We start from the raw sequence: 22779 nt of genomic DNA on the forward strand, positions 1-22779 counted from the left end.
TTTTATTTTTAATACATTTGCAAAAAAATCTACAAACTTGTTTTTGCTTTGTCATTTTGGGATATTGTGTGTAGATTGAGGGATTGAGGGGAAAAAAACATTTTAATACATATTAGGATGTAATGTAACAAAATGTGGAATCAAATCAAGTGGCCTGAATACTTTCCGAATGCACTTCTATGCACGTACATTTTATACAGTGCCTTGCGAAAGTATTCGGCCCCCTTGAACTTTGCGACCTTTTGCCACTTTTCAGGCTTCAAACATAAAGATATAAAACTGTATTTTTTTGTGAAGAATCAACAACAAGTGGGACACAATCATGAAGTGGAACGACATTTATTGGATATTTCAAACTTTTTTTACAAATCAAAAACTGAAAAATTGGGCATGCTAAATTATTCAGCCCCTTTACTTTCAGTGCAGCAAACTCTCTCCAGAAGTTCAGTGAGGATCTCTGAATGATCCAATGTTGACCTAAATGACTAATGATGATAAATACAATCCACCTGTGTGTAATCAAGTCTCCGTATAAATGCACCTGCACTGTGATAGTCTCAGAGGTCCGTTAAAAGCGCAGAGAGCATCATGAAGAACAAGGAACACACCAGGCAGGTCCGAGATACTGTTGTGAAGAAGGTTAAAGCCGGATTTGGATACAAAAAGATTTCCCAAGCTTTAAACATCCCAAGGAGCACTGTGCAAGCGATAATATTGAAATGGAAGGAGTATCAGACCACTGCAAATCTACCAAGACCTGGCTGTCCCTCTAAACTTTCAGCTCATACAAGGAGAAGACTGATCAGAGATGTAGCCAAGAGGCCCATGATCACTCTGGATGAACTGCAGAGATCTACAGCTGAGGTGGGAGACTCTGTCCATAGGACAACAATCAGTCGTATATTGCACAAATCTGGCCTTTATGGAAGAGTGGCAAGACGAAAGCCATTTCTTAAAGATATCCATAAAAAGTGTCGTTTAAAGTTTGCCACAAGCCACCTGGGAGACACACCAAACATGTGGAAGAAGGTGCTCTGGTCAGATGAAACCAAAATTGAACTTTTTGGCAACAATGCAAAACGTTATGTTTGGCGTAAAAGCAACACAGCTCATCACCCTGAACACCCCATCCCCACTGTCAAACATGGTGGTGGCAGCATCATGGTTTGGGCCTGCTTTTCTTCAGCAGGGACAGGGAAGATGGTTCAAATTGATGGGAAGATGGATGGAGCCAAATACAGGACCATTCTGGAAGAAAACCTGATGGAGTCTGCAAAAGACCTGAGACTGGGACGGAGATTTGTCTTCCAACAAGACAATGATCCAAAACATAAAGCAAAATCTACAATGGAATGGTTCAAAAATAAACATATCCAGGTGTTAGAATGGCCAAGTCAAAGTCCAGACCTGAATCCAATCGAGAATCTGTAGAAAGAACTGAAAACTGCTATTCACAAATGCTCTCCATCCAACCTCACTGAGCTCCAGCTGTTTTGCAAGGAGGAATGGGAAAAAAGTTCAGTCTCTCGATGTGCAAAACTGATAGAGACATACCCCAAGCGACTTACAGCTGTAATCGCAGCAAAAGGTGGCGCTACAAAGTATTAACTTAAGGGGGCTGAATAATTTTGCACGCCCAATTTGTCAGTTTTTGATTTGTTAAAAAAGTTTGAAATATCCAATAAATGTCGTTCCACTTCATGATTGTGTCCCACTTGTTGTTGATTCTTCACAAAAAAATACAGTTTTATATCTTTATGTTTGAAGCCTGAAATGTGGCAGAAGGTCGCTAAGTTCAAGGGGGCCGAATACTTTCGCAAGGCACTGTAAATGATAACCCAAAAAAGTAGTTTTGAAAAAACACAGGATATTGGTTAGTAGCTTGCAGTCCAGTTAAAACTGCTGAGTTAGAGTTTCTTAAGATGATAGTCCACTCAGACTCTCACTGACTTCCCATAGCTTCTTGGCCACCGCATCATCTCTGGCCTTAGGATAGACGTTCCTGACTGTACAGTTAGAGAGGTAGCATCCAGAGAGGGGCTGCAGGCACTCCTGACTGTACAGTTAGAGAAGTAGCATCCAGAGAGGGGCTCCAGGCCCTCCTGACTGTACAGTTAGAGAAGTAGCATCCAGAGAGGGGCTCCAGGCCCTCCTGACTGTACAGTTAGAGAAGTAGCATCCAGAGAGGGGCTCCAGGCCCTCCTGACTGTACAGTTAGAGAAGTAGCATCCAGAGAGGGGCTCCAGGCCCTCCTGACTGTACAGTTAGAGAAGTAGCATCCAGAGAGGGGCTCCAGGCCCTCCTGACTGTACAGTTAGAGAAGTAGCATCCAGAGAGGGGCTCCAGGCCCTCCTGACTGTACAGTTAGAGAAGTAGCATCCAGACAGGGGCTCCAGGCCCTCCTGACTGTACAGTTAGACTACAGCTCGGCATTCAACACCATAGCACCATAGTACCCTCCAAGCTCGTCATCAAGCTCGAGACCCTGGGTCTCGACCCCGCCCTGTGCAACTGGGTACTGGACATCCTGACGGGCCGCCCCCAGGTGGTGAGAGTAGGCAACAACATCTCCTCCCCGCTGATCCTCAACACTGGGGCCCCACAAGGGTGCGTTCTGAGCCCTCTCCTGTACTCCCTGTTCACCCACGACTGCGTGGCCACGCACGCCTCCAACTCAATCATCAAGTTTGCGGACGACACAACAGTGGTAGGCTTGATTACCAACAACGACGAGATGGCCTACAGGGAGGAAGTGAGGGCCCTCGGAGTGTGGTGTCAGGAAAATAACCTCACACTCAACGTCAACAAAACTAAGGAGATGATTGTGGACTTCAGGAAACAGCAGAGGGAACACCCCCCCATCCACATCGATGGAACAGTAGTGGAGAGGGTAGCAAGTTTTAAGTTCCTCGGCATACACATCACAGGCAAACTGAATTGGTCCACTCACACAGACAGCATCGTGAGGAAGGCGCAGCAGCGCCTCTTCAACCTCAGGAGGCTGAAGAAATTCGGCTTGTCACCAAAAGCACTCACAAACTTCTACAGATGCACAATCGAGAGCATCCTGGCGGGCTGTATCACTGCCTGGTATGGCAACTGCACCGCCCTCAACCATAAGGCTCTCCAGAGGGTAGTGAGGTCTGCACAACGCATCACCGGGGGCAAACTACCTGCCCTCCAGGACACCTACACCACCCGATGCTACAGGAAGGCCATAAAGATCATCAAGGACATCAACCACCCGAGCCACTGCCTGTTCACCCCGCTGTCATCCAGAAGGCGAGGTCAGTACAGGTGCATCAAAGCTGCGACCGAGAGACTGAAAAACAGCTTCTATCTCAAGGCCATCAGACTGTTAAACAGCCACCACTAACATTGAGTGGCTACTGCCAACACACTGTCAATGACACTGACTCTACTCCAGCCACTTTAATAATGGGAATTGATGGGAAATGATGTAAATATATCACTAGCCACTTTAAACAATGCTACCTTATATGTTACTTACCCTACATTATTCATCTCATATGCATACGTAGATACTGTACTCTATATCATCGACTGCATCCTTATGTAATACATGTATCACTAGCCACTTTACCTATGCCACTTGATTTACATACTCATCTCATATGTATATACTGTACTCGATATCATCTACTGTATCTTGCCTATGCTGCTCTGTACCATCACTCATTCATATATCCTTATGTACATATTCTTTATCCCCTTACACTGTGTATAAGACAATAGTTTTTTGGAATTGTTAGTTAGATTACTGGTTCGTTATTACTGCATTGGCGGAACTAGAAGCACAAGCATTTCGCTACACTCGCATTAACATCTGCTAACCATGTGTATGTGACAAATAAAATTGGATTTGATTTGATTTAGAGAGGTAGCATCCAGAGAGGGGCTCCAGGCCCTCCTGACTGTACAGTTAGAGAAGTAGCATCCAGAGAGGGGCTCCAGGCCCTCCTGCAGGACACAGTGCAGGGTGGACTGAGACCCCGCCACAGAGTTCTTCAAAAAGAACATGAAAAAAGGCTTCATCAGCATCATGGCCACCTTGTTGATGCCGCGAGTCAGCTCAGAGTTGATGGCTCCTGAAAAACTAAATAAACATGTCCCTGTAGGTTAAAACTTTGCATGCCAATACATTTACTATTCAGCCACCTGGGGATGCAAAAACAAATACTGCATTTCAACAGATCAATACAGGACAAGTCATTCTAATCTATACTTGGGCACAATCTTTCATACATACGGAGGTGTAGTGTACTGACCTGGGTGGAGGGTGTAGCAGCTAACGTTTGTGCTGTGTAATATCTTGGCTAGCTCATGGTTGAAGAGAACATTACACAGCTTGCTGTTGCAGTATGTTTTGAAAACATCCATGAACGAATCACCAACTCCCACCTCCTTGTGAGAGTTCAAACAGTTGAAGTCAATGGTGCCGAAGATATGACCCACGGACGCCACGTTGACCACTCGACTCTGACCGCACTTATTCAAATGGTACAGAAGCAGGTTGGTCAACGGGAAGTGACCAATGTGGTTGACACCAAACATCATCCCCAAGCCATCCTCTGTGGTGCCTGGCATGTAAATACCTGAGACAACAGGGAGGAAAATATTAACATTTTAGTTTCCAAAAATGATACCAGCAGCCTCACTTCCAAAAAATGTTACACTGGTGTCAGAATTGGGATATTACATGAGTAATATTGGACAGGTGCCATGGTTGGCGGGCTTGGGCAGTTGAGAAAGCAGTCCAGCAAGCTCTTTTGGCTGGAGCATAATGTGTAGCCTACAACACCATGTCTGCATGTTCAGTCTCTGTACACAGGCTCTTGTGAAACTTCATTTAGCACTAACTTCAAGTCCCTCCGGAAAAGGCTGTCTGTACATGACTAAAAGCAATGTCATGGTAGTGTTGTATAAGATCAAGTGTATTGAAAGCTGGTCGTAGCGTTGCTGCAAACAACCAGTACAAGCCACACCTGCATTGTTGATGAGCAGGTCCAATCTGCGCTCAGTCTTTAGGAAGGTTTCACCAAAGGAGCGAACAGACTTCAGACTGCCCAGATCCAGATGCATGAGCACCACCTCATTCCTCCCAATCTCCTACAGGACACATGTTACTTTATTATTTTCATACACACAAATCATAATTAATCAATCCTAAAACCGCTGTAGAAAAAACTAAAAATTACTAGCCATAAACTACCGGTCATTATTATATGGTCAAAGAGTGTTCATTCTACTCCCACCCTCTTGATGTCAGCGAGCGCAGCCTGAGCTGTTTGCTGCGCCAGGCCAGGATGACTCTAGCACCTCTCCTGGCCAGATCTAGTGCAGTCATCTTCCCTATGCCTGTGTTACTTCCTGGAGTAAGTGGGGATAAACAATTAAAGAAAGGACATGTAAGGGTGAATAATATAAGTTTATGATAGTCTTTAATTTATGCAGAAGATCAAAAAACATTTTTTAAACTAGTCTTTAAATTCCAACATTAATGAAATTGAAATCACTGAAAAATTACTTACCAGTTACATTGACAGTTTTACTTTTGCACCTTTGTCCTTTAACCACAACACCGTGGTAAATAAATGCAATCCCGACTACTACACAGACAACAAGCAAAAAGGTAGCCATCCTTGTCCCCCGTGTGAAAACACCTTTGCTTTCAAGAGTGTGTGCAAACTAATTTGTACTCATGGGAGAGCCCCTGTGAAAATATCACACCCCTCTTATCAGCTACAAGATGGTTTGAGTTTCTGTAGTGATTGTGCAACTGGATAAACCAGTCTCTACTCTCAGGGCAAGGAACAGTTAAAAATAGTCAAATACGAGAGATTGTTTTACCATTAGACCTACATAAATTGCAACTGTTACCTTTGACATAGAGCTGTACACGACCACCACCTTCTGGATAGTTCACTCAACAAATTACTGAAAGAAAATAATTTTAGATCATTGACCCCAGGTCTCAAAGTAATCAAAAATAACAGCACAAAGAGGCATTTTTAAGTTTGTTCTTTAAAAAAATCTTTCTGTATTTACATTGTTTTAACAGACAGGAACAAACAAAGAACTCTTATTTACAGAATACAAGAGTGTTAAACGAGAGCTAAAACAATCTGACACCATTTACACCATTCAGCATGGAAGACACAGGACTCGGAACAGGTGTGTAACAAACGTTTCTGCAAAACTACAAAATATCACAAAAGGAGTCCATGGGAGGTACTGTACACTATACAAACCAACCACAATGGTTTATGTCCATCAGTGTAGGCTGGTGGGAGGAGCTATAGGAGGACGGGATCATTATAATGGCTAGAATGGAATCAATGGAACGGTAAACAAACATACATATGTAAACCACACTTGACTTAAATCTTTTCTAGCCAGTACAACGAGCCCATCCTCCTATAGCTCCTCCCACCAGCCTAGACTGATGTACAGGATATCCAACTGAAAAGCACCCAATCAATCCTATTTACATTAATATACTGTACATACAAATGTGTGTATAAGCATGTAAGTGTGCTAGCTACCTGTGGTGCAAACGTAGCAACAAATAGTGCGAGTACTAGAACTTCAATATCACAAAATAAAATGTTTGGGCTACATGAGCGGTCTGAAAAATAAGAAAATGTTAGTGTACCAGTCATAGGTTTAGACACACCTACTCATTCAAGGGTTTTTAATTGTTTTTCTATTTTCTACATTTTAGAATAGTGAAGACATCAAAACTATGAAGTGACACATATGGAATCAAGTAGTAACCAAAATAATTGTTAAACAAATAAAAATAGGCTTTAGATTCTTCAAAAAGTAGCCACCATTGGTCTTGATGACAGCTTTGCATGCTCTTGGCATTCTCTCAACCAGCTTCATGGAGAACCAACAGTTCTGGAGTTCCAACATATGCTGAGCACTGGTTGGCTGCTTTTCCTTCACTCTGCGCGCCAACTCATCTCAATTGGGTTGAGGTCGGGTGATTGTGGAGGCTAGGTCATCTGATGCAGCACTCCATCACTCTCCTTGGTCAAATAGCCTTTACACAGCCTGGAGGTGTATTGGTCATTGTCCTGTTGAAAAACAAATGGTCCCACTAAGCGCAAATCAGATTGGATGGCGTATTGCTGTCAAATGCTGTGGTAGCCATGCTGGTTAAGTGTGCCTTGAATTCTAAATAAATCACTGAGTGTCACCAGCAAAGCACCACACCACCTCCATGCTTCTCGGTGGAAACCACACATGCGGAGATCATCCGTTCACCTGCTCTGCTTCTCATAAAGACACAGCGATTGGAACAAAAAATCTTAAATTTGGGCTCAGGCCAAAGAACAGATCTAATGGTCTAATGGCCATGTTTCTTGGCCCAAGCAAGTCTCCTTATTGGTGTCCTTCAGTAGTGGTTTCTTCACAGCAATTCAACCACGAAAGCCTGATCTCCTCTGAACAGTTGATGTTGAGATGCGTCTGTTACTTGAACGCCAAAGCATTTAATTGGGCTGCAATTTCTGAGGCTGGTAACTCTAATGAACATACCCTCTGCAGCAGAGGTAACTCTGGGTCTTCCTTTCCTGTGGCGGTCCTCATGAGAGCCAGTTTCATCATAGCTCTTGATGGTTTTTGCAACTGCACTTGAAGAAACTTTCAAACTTCTTGAAATTTCTGGATTGACTGACCTTCATGTCTTAAAATAATGATGGACTGTCGTTTCTCTTTGCTTATTTCAGCTGTTCTTGCCATAATATGGACTTGGTCTTCTACCAAATAGGGCTATCTTCTGTATAGCCCCTTTATTTACCCTGTTACAACACAACTGATTCCATCTCAATGCGTTTGAGCCAAAGAAATTATACAAATTCATTTTTAATTATGAATGCCAAGAGTGTGCAAAGCTGTCATCAAGGCAAAGGATGGCTACTTTGAAGAATTTGTTTTGGTTACTACATGATTCCATGTGTTATTACATACTTTTGATGTCTTCACTATTATTACTATTACTCGACAATGTAGAAAATAGTACAAATAAAGAAAAACCCTGTAATGAGGTGTCCAAACTTAACTGGTACTGTATATACATGTATAACTAGACTGGCAAAAATAAGTGACAAATACTCTTCAGTAAGTCAATCTAAATAAACAGATTTGAGATAATACTTCATTTCATGCAAAAGTAGAAACAAAATAAATTAAAATAGATATTTTCCTTGTGTAACAACCTGCTCCCCTTAGGTTTGACTGGAAATAGATGAGAAAGGGAGAGTTTGGGCTTTGGCACAGAGTTGCAATTGGTGGAGTTTGATAGTCTGTTTGTCTGCCCCCTCTTGGTTGGGGGTGGTATTGGCGGGGGTGGTATTGGCAGTGCCAGTGGATACCTCTTCTTTAGGCTGCTTACTGGCGAACTCAACAATGCTGAAGACAAACTGCATGCAGCCCAGTTTGATGTAGCTGCCATGGTGGAGCAGCGCTGTGCCCTCCCAGCCAGCCCCGCTGCCACCAATCAGGCTGGAACTGCTGGCTTTGCAGTTGCAGGAGAGCCTGGGTCCTCCCTGGGGCTGGCAGCTCATCACTCCCTCCAATGGCATCAGAACAGTCCTGTGCCCAGCCTCGGTCCCCTCCTCCTGCTGCTGCTCTCTCATCTTACAGCGGCCTGAAGAAAGAGGGCACCATCACTCAAGTCTCCTATAGACACACAGGGCTGGTCAAACCACACACACACCAAGCCTCTACAGGGTGAAGGTGATGGGGTGTACACCCTCCCACATGTTGCACAATGGAGGTATGGGGGGGTTCAAAATCAGTTAAATTGCTAGTGTGTGTACATATGATGAGGTGTGTGTGTTACTTACGGACAATGCCCTGCACTTTGGACACCAGGCCACTGGCCGGGCTGGGCAAAGTCTTCTCAGAGAAGTCACAGGAGTAGAGCACGTTGTCCACCGTGGTCCCATGCTCACTGTAGTTGAGCAGCTCGTAGTGTTTGGTGTTCTACACACAGGTACAAACCAACAGTCATGTCTGTAGTGCTACTGTTATATCAAATAGTACTCACAGATCAGGTCATAGCAATGGGAAAAATATGTTTTTGTCAAGCTTTGTGTCACGAACAGGACAGACAACCTACCCCGTCGTAAAAGATGCAGGCGTGTTTTCCAGATACATAATTACAATGACCATAGTTTGTAAGGCACACATCCATGTCAGCACCTACAGTGGGTTGTCAGAGAGAGAAAGACTGATAAGACTTTGTTCCATGTTGAGTAAAGATCAGTCTTTTGTAACAGCATGGGCAGTCCTTACCAGCTCCTATGTACAGGGTCCTATAAGACATGTTGATGGCTCCTCCCTTCCCCATGAGTGGATAGAACGTTGCTCTCGCCTGCACCTTCTGTTCTTCTGTGATGGGGACAGAATATGGAGGAATGACATTTTGTAACATTCCTATGGCACAAATTAAACTGCCGCACGTCAGGTTCTGGGGGCTTACCCTCTGTGCACGGCGCGGGAGATTGAGGTTTGAGGGCGAGAGTGGGAGGAGGGGAAGCAGGTAGACCGCTGCCTTGGGGGACTGGGGGTGCTTTGTGGGGGAACAGCTGCTGTATCCTCTGCCAGGCCAGGAGTTTGACCAACTCCTCATCCAGTTTACTCAGTTCGATCTCTGTATGAACAACATCAGCATGTTTCAACGTCATCATAGACTTCACGTGAAGCAATCCTGTATCACAGCCATCATCTGTCAGCAGCATTACAGGCCATTTAATCATCACTATTTTTCAAGACCAGCATGGCCAAAACAATAATGCAATATTTTAACTTTATTTTTGTTGAATAAAGTACCCATTTTTAAACTGGACAGAGAGAGGTGCTCATCACCGAGGCCTAATTATGAACAGTGGTACCGGTAGAATGGTGTTGAGGTAGCTACTTACCTCCATCCGCTTCCATCACAGCCTTCATGCCACCAGACAGGTCTGCTATTAAGGGGAAGAGAGAGCTGGGGAACATGGAGCTGCCCTTAAGATCTGTCCCTGGGGAGAAACCGGGAGGTGTGGTGGTCAGCGGTCTTGCTGTGCTGGATTCTTTGACGGCTCTGGGTGGGGTGAAGACATGGACACCTGGGGTGGGGCTGGGGCAGAGCGTCAGCTCACTGCAGCAGCTCAGAGGGTTGGCCTGTGTCCCTGCCATGCCTGAAGGAGTCCCGTGGGCCTGGCTCTTTATGTCCTGCCCTGTGGCTGCACACATCAAAGAAGGTGGACAACCTTTCTGGGTGCAAAACTCTAGGTGGCTGCCCTTCTCAGTTCTAACCTCCACCCCTCCTCTCAGGTGGTTTGGCATCCCCAGAGCAGAGGTTGGGAGTGGGGCTGGGGAGGTGAGTCTGTGTAGTTGGAGCTCTGTCTGTTTGCAGGCGTCAGAGGCAGAGTTACATACTACTGGCCCGTTGGCTTGCACAGGCTGCTCAGTCAGGGGCCCGTTGGGTTTCCTGCACTTCAGACAGTTCTGACATGGCCTCACCGGGCAGCTGCAGCTCTCCTGGCCTTGCGAGAGACCCTTCAATACCTGGGCCCCCTGGGGGCCATCAGATGTACTGCAGGGCTTAGAGCAGGGGGCAGGCAGGGCTGAAGCTGTCCTTTCTGCAAGGGGCAGAGAGCTGTTCTCCTCTAGGGCCACACGGAGCTTAATGTCTTTCTGTTCCCTGTTTGTCTGTTCAGAGTGCCAGTCTGACGAGGACTTCTGCTTGCCAGATAAATGTCGCATGATGCTGCACTGCAGCGAGATGACATCTCGAAGCCACTGAATGACAAAGGAAAAAAAACAGTTTGGTGAAAAGAAAAAGCACCTTCACCAGTCCAGTAACTCAAATAAATACATTTACAGTTATTACACATTCAATAATTGGCAATTAATCCCCATCATGTCTGGACCATCGTTTCCTCGCTGGGCCAGATCCCATTGATTTGTTTATCACAAAAAAATATAAGCACTTTAGATGTTTCTCAGGCACAGCCCAAAGGAACCACTGAATCCCAGAGTAGTAGACAGATACTTGTGTGTGCGTTTCTGCCATGCTTACCTCCTGTTGCTCCGCCTGGCTGGTAAAATGCTGAGGGGAGCAGTCCTGGGATGGGACACCATTACAGATCAGCTCCCCGTTACGCACCCCTGCAGGAGCCAACATGGCCGGGGGGTTCTTGTACTGGGACTTAATAGCGTCGGGTACCTGGAGGGACAAACATTTACAGGAGCAGTGAACTCCCACTGTGGTTCCTAATTCTTAAGAGGAAAAATATTTGGATATATTTTTTCCTTTATTACTATATATATATATATATATATATATATATATATATATATATATATATATATATATATATATATATATATATAGAGTGAAGCTGAAGCAGCTTAGTTGACAAACCAACACTTTGTTGAAAATCTGTCTTTTCATCACCATTTCAAAGTGAAGACTAGCAAAAACCGATTTCATAACATATTTCACTCTGGGACAGACTCAGTGGGCATAAGCTACCTTGAGCACCTTCGTCTTGTGGTGGACACCACTGCGGACAGGGGGATTCTGTCGGTGGACCCGTCGCAGGAAGCCCACCTTGACAGCATGCTGGGATATCCTATCCTGGAACTGGTCTAAGAGCTGGCAGCGGCTGGTAAGGGACAGGCTCCTCTGGTTCAGCTGAAGAACAGGACAGGAGGCCATGTCAAGAACAAAGCGACGTATAGCCCTGAATCAACCGCTAGCTTGACACCCTATGCAATTGTAACAAGTCTACAGACTCTAAAGCTCAGCTGGAGAACAGGTCATGTCAGTAATGGAACAACTTCTACATACCAGGGTTGAGCAATATCACAATATTATTGCATATCGGTGAAGCTTGATATCACCCAAAGAACTACAAACCCTATTCCATTTACAGAGCCATTCCTGTCTAAAAATCACCATATGCTTATTGTTTAGGCCTGCCGAAACACAAACCCAGTTCCATGCATAAGGATGCAGGGGGGGAGCTGATCCTCTTACCACCAAGTGCTCCATATGGTTGGGGCACATCCACCTGCCTGTGGGCATGGCAGTAAGTGGGGGGTCCAGGCAGTCCATGTGGAAGAGCAGGGGGCAATAGTCACACTGAACCAGGGGCGCCATTCTGCAGCTCCTATAGAATAGACAGGAGGACGATAGAGAGGAGGACAAAGAGGAGGCAGTGAGCTTGGACTAGCAAAGTCAGCCAACCAACTAGATTCCCAAAGGTGTGTTGATATAAGGGCTGTGGCGGTCATGAAATTTCGTCAGCCGCGATTGTCAAGCAAATAACTGAGGATCTCACCGTAATTCACCGTTAATGAACAAAAACACATTTAGCATCTCCTGGCTTCCACGCATAGCCTACCATCCACTGATGCAGACCTTTGGAACATTACATTTAAACCAATGGAATAAATCCATTATTATTTTAGACAGGTCTAAAGAAACATGATATGAAGAGAATGTAGTCTATTTCAGAAGAACAGAATAGAATAGCATCGTGCGTTGTCCATTTAGCAGACAAGATTACAATTGTGTAATTATTTTATTGTATGAAGACTACAAATGAACGTGAATATTTAAAAAAAATGATATTTTCTCCAAACAATGAGGGAGTACGCAGATGGGGCTATTCTGGGTTTAGCACTTAAAGAAACAGGTACTCCTATGTGCTTCATTTAGAGTTATTTATGTAACTTTGGTTGCAAAAACAAATGTTGGGCTACATGTTTAGATTGTTAATACATTCTAAGGCTGCATGATGCGACTAATGATGATTTGAAAAACGTTGCACGAAAGGCATGAGCTCTGCTTAGTTTTTTTGTACACACTTCAGTCTCTCATTCACAATTTGACAAGGCCGGCAGGATCCCTTTGAGTGGCCGTAACACCCCTCCTAACACAACAATCCATGCCTTTGCGGCCAGTGGCCGATTTGTCCTTGGGCTGAACATAATAATTAGAATTCCCTTCTCCCGGCTGGGAGTTCTGAAGAACCTCATATGGCTCTCCGCCACGTGATTGGGTATTTCTCACAGACTACAAGTGAAGACAGACACATTGAGGATGAAACTGCGCGTGTCATCCAATTCCGAGGTGCATATTGAAGACATTACTTTGCACATTCTTCCACTGCAAATCCACCATTCCAGTGTTTTACTTGCTAAATTGTATTTACTTCACCACCATGGTCTTTGTTGTTGCCTTTTTGTTACCTCCCTTCTCACCTCATTTGCTCACATTGTATATAGACTTATGTTTCTTCTGTATTATTGACTGTGTTTGTTTATTCCATGTGTAACTCTGTTGTTGTATGTGTCGAACTGCTTTGCTTTATCTTGGCCAGGTCGCAATTGTAAATGAGAACTTGTTCTCAACTTGCCTACCTGGTTAAATAAAAGTGAAATAAATAAAATATTGGATGAACTGTCCATATTTACTTTCCTCAACCAACATAAATCAAAAGCACTAGACTACGGCAATCTACTATCCCCCATAGTACAAAAGTTGACCTATTGTAGAGTGGCTTGCAAAAGTATTCACCCCCTGTGGCATTTTTCCTATTTTGTTGCATTACAACCTGGAATTACAATAGATTTTGGGGGGTTTGTATCATTTGATTTACATAACATGCCTACTACTTTGAAGATGCTTTTTTTTATTTTTTATAGTGAAACAAACAAGAAATAAGACAAAGAAACAGAACTTGAGCGTGCATAACTATTCACCCCCCCAAAGTCAATACTTTGTAGAGACACCTTTTGCTGCAATTACAGCTGAAAGTCTCTTGGGGTATGTCTCTATAAGCTTGGCACTGGGATTTAGCTTCTGGGATTTTTACCCATTCTTCAAGGCAAAACAGCTCCAGCTCCTTCAAGATGGATGGGTTCTACTGGTGTACAGCAATCTTTAAGTCATACCACCGATTCTCAATTGGATTGAGGTCTGGGCATTAACTAGGCCATTCCAAGACAATTAAATGTTTCCCCTTAAACCACTCGTGTTGCTTTAACAGTACGCTTTGGGTCATTGTCCTACTGGAAGGTGAACCTCCATCCCAGTCTCAAATCTCTGGAAGACTGAAACAGCTTTCCCTCAAGAATTTCCCCGTTTTTTGCGGCATCCATCATTCCTTTAAATCTGACCAGTTTCCCAGTCCATGCCGATGAAAAACATCCCCACAGCATGATGCTGCCGCCACCATGCTCCACTGTGGGGATGAGAGGTGTTGGGTTTGTGCCAGACATAGCGTTTTCCAAGATGGCCAAAAAGCTCAATTTTACACTCATCTGACCAGAGTACCTTCTTCCGTATGTTTGGATTCTCCCACATGCCTTTTGACGAACACCAAACGGGTTTGCTTATTTTTTTCTGGCCACTCCTCCGTAAAGCCCAACTCTCTGGAGAGTACAGCTTAAAGTGGTCCTATGGATAGATACTCCAATCTCTGCTGTGGAGCTTTGCAGCTCCTTCAGGGTTATCTTTGGTCTCTTTGTTGCCCCTCCTTGCCTGGTCCGTGAGTTTTGGTGGGCAGCCCTCTCTTGGCAGGTTGTGGTGAGATATTCTTTTCATTTTTAATAATGGATTTAAATGGTGCTCTGTGGGGTGTTTAAAGTTTGATCGTTTTTTATAACCCAACCCTGATCTGTACTTCTCCACAAGTTTGTCCCTGACCTGTTTGGAGAGCTCCTTGGTCTTCAAGGCGCCTCCTCTCCGCTTGCTTGGCGGCGCCTCTCCGCTTGCTTGGCGGCGCCTCTCCGCTTGCTTGGCGGCGCCTCTCCGCTTGCTTGGCGGCGCCTCTCCGCTTGCTTGGCGGCGCCTCTCCGCTTGCTTGGCGGCGCCTCTCCGCTTGCTTGGCGGCGCCTCTCCGCTTGCTTGGCGGCGCCTCTCCGCTTGCTTGGCGGCGCCTCTCCGCTTGCTTGGCGGCGCCTCTCCGCTTGCTTGGCGGCGCCTCTCCGCTTGCTTGGCGGCGCCTCTCCGCTTGCTTGGCGGCGCCTCTCCGCTTGCTTGGCGGCGCCTCTCCGCTTGCTTGGCGGCGCCTCTCCGCTTGCTTGGCGGCGCCTCTCCGCTTGCTTGGCGGCGCCTCTCCGCTTGCTTGGCGGCGCCTCTCCGCTTGCTTGGCGGCGCCTCTCCGCTTGCTTGGCGGCGCCTCTCCGCTTGCTTGGCGGCGCCTCTCCGCTTGCTTGGCGGCGCCTCTCCGCTTGCTTGGCGGCGCCTCTCCGCTTGCTTGGCGGCGCCTCTCCGCTTGCTTGGCGGCGCCTCTCCGCTTGCTTGGCAGTGTTGCAGACTCTGGGGCCTTTCAGAACAGGTGTATATAAACTGAGATCATGTGACACTTAGTTAAATAAAGTCCACCTGTGTGCAATCTAATTATGCGACTTCTGAAGGTAATTAATCAAATAAATAATCAAATGAGTAAGTACCATCAATATGTAATAAGAAATAGGCCTTTACATGTGGTAATTTTATATCAACTATTTATTCATTGAATTTACAGAAAATGTGCTATATCGTGATATGTATCGTTATCGGGATATGAGAGTTTGGCCATGTCACCCAGCCCTATGTCCATTACATGAAATCCAAATAAAAATCCATTTAAATTACAGGTTGTAATGCAACAAAATAGGAAAAATGCCAAGGGGGATGAATACTTTTGCAAGGCATTGTATTCTATGCAAGAAATAAATATTCCAAACTTAGTCTGGGACAGTTGTGGGATGGGATAGAGCACAAATTATTACAAAAAAACATTTTTTTACACAAAGAGGCTGATGCAACAGATCAGAACATTTAGCTTAAAATGTTGATAAACTATGAGGCTATTTCTCCAGATACACGCAGCAATAAGCCCACTGCAGTAAGTGCAAATATTCCATTAACGGAAAACACCATTAGCAAAAGTGACCACAAATGCGATTATACATGTAATGCTTTTATTATAAATAGGCATTTATGGTCAAAATTATCTTTCCTAAAGTCAAAACACACGCGCTGCATATGTATGCCAGTTAGGATCTTCACCCATTGTAAAGCGGATTAATGTGCTTAAATTTTCTAGTTATTTGGCCACTTTAGTTGTGATACAAACCTTATTAAAACATATAGGACTATGGGCTAGGCTACATGAGGTGTGCGAATAGGATTTGAAAAAGTTGCAAAAAAGGCATGCAATGTTTCCTGGCTTTCTTGCCTTACTGCACACAAGCTGGGCATCATTCACAAGTGATAGGCTAATGTTCACCCATGACACTGTTCTTGATTTAATCTTTTCTTTACATATATTAAATAATAGAAAGCAGAAAGCTATTTTTAATAGAAGCCATCACTGTGTTTTCTCATCACAATTGCATAGCCTATAGAAATGTTGTGTAACATGAGCTATCACAAAGTGTTTGATTCATTTTTTTTTTATACATTTGCATTGATGTCAGAGTGATTAGAGGGAAAATAGAGTGCTGAGTACAAGGCAGTTAGCAAGTTTGGTAGGTTACCAATGACCATGAGCAGCATTAGAGCTTGGAGATGCCCAATTATCGTGACTAAACGGTAATGTTGAATTTGACTGCCGTTATGACTCGTGACAGCCGGTGTGGCAGTAATACAGTCACCATAACAGCCCTAGTCGATGTAATGACAAAATTGTGGGTTTGATTGACTAATATTTGTAGGATAGGTCATACCTGGTGCAGGAGAAGCACACCCTGACTGGCAGAGGAACGAGGCCGTTGGGGTCCATCTCATGCTGTGGCCTTCTGAAAGTCTTCATGATCAGCTCCTCTTTCCTCCTCCGTTTACTGCTGCCTGGCAGTGCTGTGGTGCAGGTGAGTTCGTTGGGTAGCTGGAACTGCGAGGGGTTCTGCTCCATGGCGGCGGCGATGAGCAGCTGGAAGGGCCTCTTGAGGAGCCGTGGTGTGGAGGTAGGGGTGGTGGTGGCTTGCTCAGATTCTGAGCCCTGGACCTCCACCTCCTCTGCCTTGGACATCGCCTTGTCTACCTCGTTCTGCTCCTCCGAGGGGGTGTCCGTGTCCGTGGAAGAGGTGTTGGAAGTGGGCGTGCCAGGGCGGCTGCTGGCCCGCCGCTCAAGGCGATCCAGACGCTCGAGATGCACGGCAGCCACCCGCAGGCCGGGTCCAGCTGCTCCGACCCCGGGGGGCAGCCTGTCCAGACGCAGCATGGTGGTTGTAATAGTGGTGGTGCCCCGCTCCAGTTCAGCTGCAGGGGAGGAGCGCTTGGAGAAGAGCCTCTCCCTCTCCAGCAGGCCATTTGTCCTCTCAGCCTTCTGCTCCCGCTTCTGGGGATGAGAGTCAAATAGCAGAGTCAGGGACCAGCAAGGATCAGACCGTATTCCCCACCACTAGGGTTGTTTAAATAGTTGGACTCGTATTGATACATTGAAAACAGGTGTTAACAGGCTAATACATTTGAAGCATCTCTCTGTTGTGAGCATCCTCACATATTCTTGAACACTCACCTTTCTACGGACATTGCAGCGATGACACATCCAGTCACCAGGGGGCAGCATTTCTTCACTCAATGGTGGGTTACTGTGGGAACCACAAAGAAACAGCAATAAAAAGGACATTCATGCTACAGTCATTTCATTTATAGGTCAACTGTGGATCAATTGCCATGTACGCTTTATAAGGCCTAATGCTAAACTCAAAATAGAGCCTGGATGCTCTGACCAAACGTGTATCACAACGGGCCGTGATTGGGAGTCCCATAGGACGACGCACAATTGGCCCAGCGCCGTGCGGGTTTGGCCGTCATTGCAAATAATCATTTGTTCTTAACTGACATGCCTAGTTAAATAAATACAGAATATGCACTTTTGAGGCATAGGCTATAATAGGGGTGTAGGGGAGTGATGATGTAATTGACCTGTGCTGGAATAGGTCTGTATTGAAATACCACAACAATGTGTAAAGCACACCAAAATACAAATTTTAACACTGAATGCCAAACCCTACTTTCAGACTTGAGTGTTTACTGTTAGAATGTCTTCTTTTCCAAATGCCTGTCTCCATCTAGTGGGATTAATGTGCCTGGCACATTAACAAGAGAAGACTTAGTCAATATTGAACACAGTTTTTACTTTAAGTTTTAAATGACTAATGCCTGGGAAAGTAAGCACTACTAACATGGCCCACAACCATGTTGTATTCGAGACTGGTGTCAGATACATTTCTAATCAGTCTCTGACAATGAGGACTCAATTTCTTCCCGAGACCAGTAAGAGTTTTTTAAAAAAACTCCTAAATTACCAACTCCCATTCAGTCAACGCATAAAGCCACTTCACCAGGCCAAATACCGACACTCCTTTCACATCAATGTCTTATTGCCTATTGAAACCTGGGCTTCTTACTTTACTGGTAACATTTGTGTCCTTAATTTTCAACTTTGTCGCGCTCGTCAGAATTTCCTTAGGGGTGAAGTGTGAGGGAAATGATTTGAAAGTGGCATGCTTACTGTTAGTAAGGGGAGACCGGGGAAGTTGTAACATACTTTGTATTTTTATCTATTATAGACATGGGTTACAGGTAATATGCAGAGTGGCTCTCCATTTGCCCTCAGCATGCATTTAGTTTCAACATTCTGAATCAATACGTTCTTTCAATTTGAACAAAGAACATTTTGAACTGTTATCATCTTGGCGATTTCATACAATTACAATCATGGCCTTCAATTAGTCTCGCTTTAGGTGGTCTCAAACACAACACCTGGCTGTGATGCTCATAACCTACATTTAGTTAATATAGGCTGCCATCATAATGAATTGTTGGAATGCTTTCAGATGTTTCTAATCTAGAAAATATTCAAATATGCAGCTACTACTTTGGCAGTTGTCAAGGTGATTGTAGTATTATGTAACTTAAATCACGTGTCAAATTTCACAGTCAATGACTACCCAAGGGGATATGCAAATGTTCAATTGGCAAAGACTGAGCCTATCCTCCCTCTTGTAGGTGGAAAGCCTTGCACTGTAGCTACCAACCAACATGATTGTTAGTCAGATCTTGCACAGCTGTGTGGTGTAAATACCTGAATGGATGAGTCCCCGAAATACAAATAATACTATGTTAATCTCAAATCGTGTTATAACCGCGTTTGATCACCTGTCTTATCATAATTATATTCCTGTTAAAGCCCAGAGAAATGTCCGTAAAATGGCGCTGAAATAAAACGGTTTTTTTTTCAAGGGAGGTCGCCATATTGTAAACAGAGGCACACGAGCGAAGAGCAGCCTCGACTCCATTTTTTGCCAGCGCTCTCAGTTAGAGCGGGTGAGTGACGATGCCTGGAGACATGCAGACCGAGGCGGGGGCTGGTTGCAAACATTCGGCGGCAAATTTTAACCAAGTCCTAGTTGCTGTGTCACAATCATCTTCCCAGTATGGTTGGAAAAAACAACCCCCCCCCCCCGTAACGAATCTCATGTGTGACATTTTGCACAGCGGCATGGTTCTGTAAAGATGATGGACTGTCTAGACAGGAGAGCCGCAGTCATTCTGAATCCAGTAAACCATGCATGATCCTTCCCAAGCTAACGTTAGTGGGATACTTTTCACACATACCAGCATTGTAGATGGAAGGCGGCTGGACAATGGTCACAACACAGAAGGTCCCCTCCCTCATGACAACTATCACAGATATCGTGGTTGGTGGCCCTGCTCTTTCTCCGAACGTCCCTTTCACTCCTCCGACTCCTTTTTTCGCCATCCTCTGACTTGGGTGGTGCGAGCAGTGTTTGAATTTGCTGTAACAAGTTGAACATGTCAGAAATCTGGATCGAACTATCTTCACTCCCAATTTAGGCTTGTTTACTTGGTTGCTAGCACATCAAACGAATAAAGCTAAAAACAGTGTATGATTCAATATCATGTCAGTAACATATTTTGTATACTAGCTAGTTAAGGGCAGTAAACTATAAATCGCCCCCAGCTGGAAGCTAGGGCCTTTATTGTAACGTTTAGTCTGCAGCAGTGATAACTGCTGGCAACTAAAATATGGCTTTACATGTTAGTTACGCTATAACTAGAGTAATAGCACAGTGTTTGCCATAAACTAGCTATCTACACATTGCAAACATGGGTGTTTTGTCTTCAACTTCATCCTAGCCAACGCGGCGTTAGGACAAAATTACTGCCTCAAACTAGATAGCTAACGTTATTTGCTTCCATCTTGCTACAGTATCTGCTAACATGTCAATTTCTCTGGATAGTTAGATATCTAACAAACTTAAATGGCTGCATTTTAACGGACATAAGTAACGTTGTGTGGTGACATGCCTCACCTCCATTAAACCCCCAGAGGTATCCAAATCGTACACAATCGTTGGCGTCTCCATTTTGTCCCACATTCACCCAGCAGTCGACGAGTTCTTGCAAATAATCCTATGGAACCAGCTACTGTAGCTAGCTAGTAGTGTCGTTCCACGCCCAGTCCCACTGGCAGTGATAGGCGAACCCCCCCCACACACGCACCTTTTTACAAAAAAATGCCTTTCTCTGCCTATTACTGTATATTGGAGAGGGAATAACGGAATCAGCCAAGGTGAACAGTTAACTAGCCGTACGTAGCGACCTCGTATGCAAGTTGGCAACCGATAGCTAGTTGCTTTATCTGAATGTGATACAGGCACACACACACTAGACTGATAGCTAGTTACCTATTTAGTCAACTGTAGCTAGCTAACGTTAATTAGCAATACCATCCATTAAGCAATGTTTGCTTGCTATAACTGCTGGCAAGAATTTGACGAATGTTACGAGTTCCTCACAAACCTCAACGTTGTGCCTATTCTAAACTGTCTTGTTGTCAGGTTGCTGAACGACTGAATGTATCTGCGAGGCCTAGCCATGGTTCTTGATTTTGCTCCTACTGCTCCTACTAGCTGAAATTAGAAGACGCTTGAAAATTCTGCAAACCCGCTCGCTTCCACTTTGCATTGTCAACAGTCAGAATACACAAAATGTAAAATGCTCGCAACGTTGTGTTCCTTCCAATCAAGGGTTGCAAAATGCGTTGTTGTTGTTATTCGTCCAACAGTGCCGGATCCTCAAGAAATGTATTTTTGTTCTGAAAAAGCCTATGCATCAATGCTGCTAGTGGCAACATCCTATCCGAGTTGGCGCAACCGCGAACGAAATTACGTTTGAGCATGCGCATTTCAAGATTGTTGAAAACCATGGCCGACGCTTGTCACTAGTCAACACAGCCACACAATCTGCATTTGGTATGTCGTAAAAATTCATGAAAAATAAAATGTCATTTTTGGTCTTAATTTAATTGTACGGTTAGGCATAAGGTTAGCAGTGTGGTTAAGGTTATGTATAAATTGACATTTTAAGAAGATACATTTTAGAAAAGGGCGGGGTTTAGCCATAATTACAATCTTGTGACTGTGGTAATTTGAGACGACGACGTCAGAGAGGAATACAAACGTTATGCTGCTAGAGAAGCCCCCTAGCTCGATTGTCTATTGTTTGTAATCTATGTATGCTTGTGTTCCCTCATGTGCTTTATGTATTGATTTGTTGTTAATAAAAAATATTTAAAAAAATGTTTTTAAAAAAGCTAGAGAAGCCCTCAAAGACAATCTTTGGTTGCGGGTTTCATTCCGTTTTTTGATAGATAGCCATCACCTGGCTAGCGAACGTTATTCATATTAGTTAGAGCTGCTAAATTGTGAAATAACATCTAGCTAACATTAGCTATTAGTTAAGTTACACCACCGTTTGCCTAGCTTGCATCATGTTCCCGCGCTATCTCCCCCTCTATCGATGAATGACCACCGACGAAGCTTGCGAGCAAAACTACACTCCTCATTTCAATGTAGCTACGCTATGGTGCCCTCCATCTAGTTGGACAGTTAGATCAAAGTTTTGCCCAACCTGCCGTCTGACAGTAGCAGTATTATTCATGTTATTTCGTTAACGTTAGGCTACAACATTTTAGTTTGAATGAGGACAGATAGTACTGTACATAATGTCTTTTTTGGGGAGTATTTGTCAGGATATTTTACCATAAGCACTTTTTGTCCAGTCCCACCCCATTTTAGTAAACCGGGTGCCAGTGTGTCTTGTCTGCTCTTTTGTCAAATGCTTTATCTATATCGACGCTTCCTCGCCTAACTATATTTGGTTAGAAGTGGCAGTTCAGTGGCAGAGGAAAACGGTGGGACAAGACAAAACTGGATCAACATTCTGCTTATTTTCTCACAGATCAGGAAACACCTAATAGCAATACAGGTTTCTGTGCCCCCCAAAATAATTTGTTACGAACAGAGTCCACAACATTTTCTAGACATTTTCTAGACTTCTAGATTTTCTAGACTCATTCTCAATCTTTCAAGTTAAACCGCTCCCTGGTTGCAGTATTTTTGCTGACCAGTAGATGGTGCTGGTGCACATGACAAGACAATAGTGTGAGCCACAAGTATACAGCGAGTCACAGTTTCCCCAGCAGTTATTAATATATCTGTGCCAGTGATTCCCAATCGCTGTCTATTACAAATGTCTGCTGATATCAGAAAATGTTAGACTATTGTTCATACATAAATTACCTGGCTATAGATGGTACCAGACCACAGTGCATGTTGATGGTCTTGTCTACACTGGTAATCTTACCCAGGGTTGGTATAAGGGTCTATAGGGGCAAATATAATGTATAGGGAACAGTATACATTTATGTAGCTTATACGGGAAGACCA

At 44.3% G+C, this 22779-nt stretch overlaps 1 protein-coding gene and 1 pseudogene across 2 annotated transcripts; both read right to left on the reverse strand.

Moving 5' to 3' along the window:
• Positions 1 to 3809: 3809 nt before the first annotated feature.
• On the reverse strand, positions 3810 to 6683 carry LOC109906098 (dehydrogenase/reductase SDR family member 13-like; annotated as a pseudogene).
• Positions 6028 to 21238, reverse strand: LOC109905815 (PHD finger protein 12). Of its 2 annotated transcripts, XM_020503438.2 has the most exons (13): positions 20362 to 21238; positions 19643 to 19824; positions 17538 to 17610; positions 16747 to 17357; positions 12062 to 12194; positions 11555 to 11716; positions 11099 to 11245; positions 9957 to 10818; positions 9515 to 9685; positions 9328 to 9423; positions 9152 to 9234; positions 8877 to 9015; positions 6028 to 8677 (listed from the first exon to the last, which is right to left on the reverse strand). In XM_020503438.2, the coding sequence occupies exons 1-13, from the start codon at positions 20425 to 20427 to the stop codon at positions 8256 to 8258; spliced, it is 3147 nt and encodes a 1048-aa protein (XP_020359027.1). In that variant the 5' UTR covers positions 20428 to 21238; the 3' UTR covers positions 6028 to 8255. The 2 variants fall into 2 exon arrangements, with proteins under 2 accessions (XP_020359027.1, XP_031646884.1); XM_031791024.1 differs by lacking the exon at positions 19643 to 19824 and having other exon boundaries at positions 20362 to 21237.
• Positions 21239 to 22779: the final 1541 nt, after the last annotated feature.

This window comes from Oncorhynchus kisutch, linkage group LG15 (assembly GCF_002021735.2).
Source record: "Oncorhynchus kisutch isolate 150728-3 linkage group LG15, Okis_V2, whole genome shotgun sequence".
Taxonomy (NCBI): domain Eukaryota; kingdom Metazoa; phylum Chordata; class Actinopteri; order Salmoniformes; family Salmonidae; genus Oncorhynchus; species Oncorhynchus kisutch.

Coding starts and splice junctions, on each gene's coding strand:
- LOC109905815 (XM_020503438.2), bottom strand. CDS start 20,427: ATGTGGGACAAAATGGAGACGCCAACGATTGTGTACGATTTGGATACC. Junction 17,611..19,642: donor GCCTTCCATCTACAATGCTG/GTATGTGTGAAA, acceptor TGGTTCCCACAG/TAACCCACCATTGAGTGAAG. Junction 9,235..9,327: donor GACCCTGTACATAGGAGCTG/GTAAGGACTGCC, acceptor AACCCACTGTAG/GTGCTGACATGGATGTGTGC.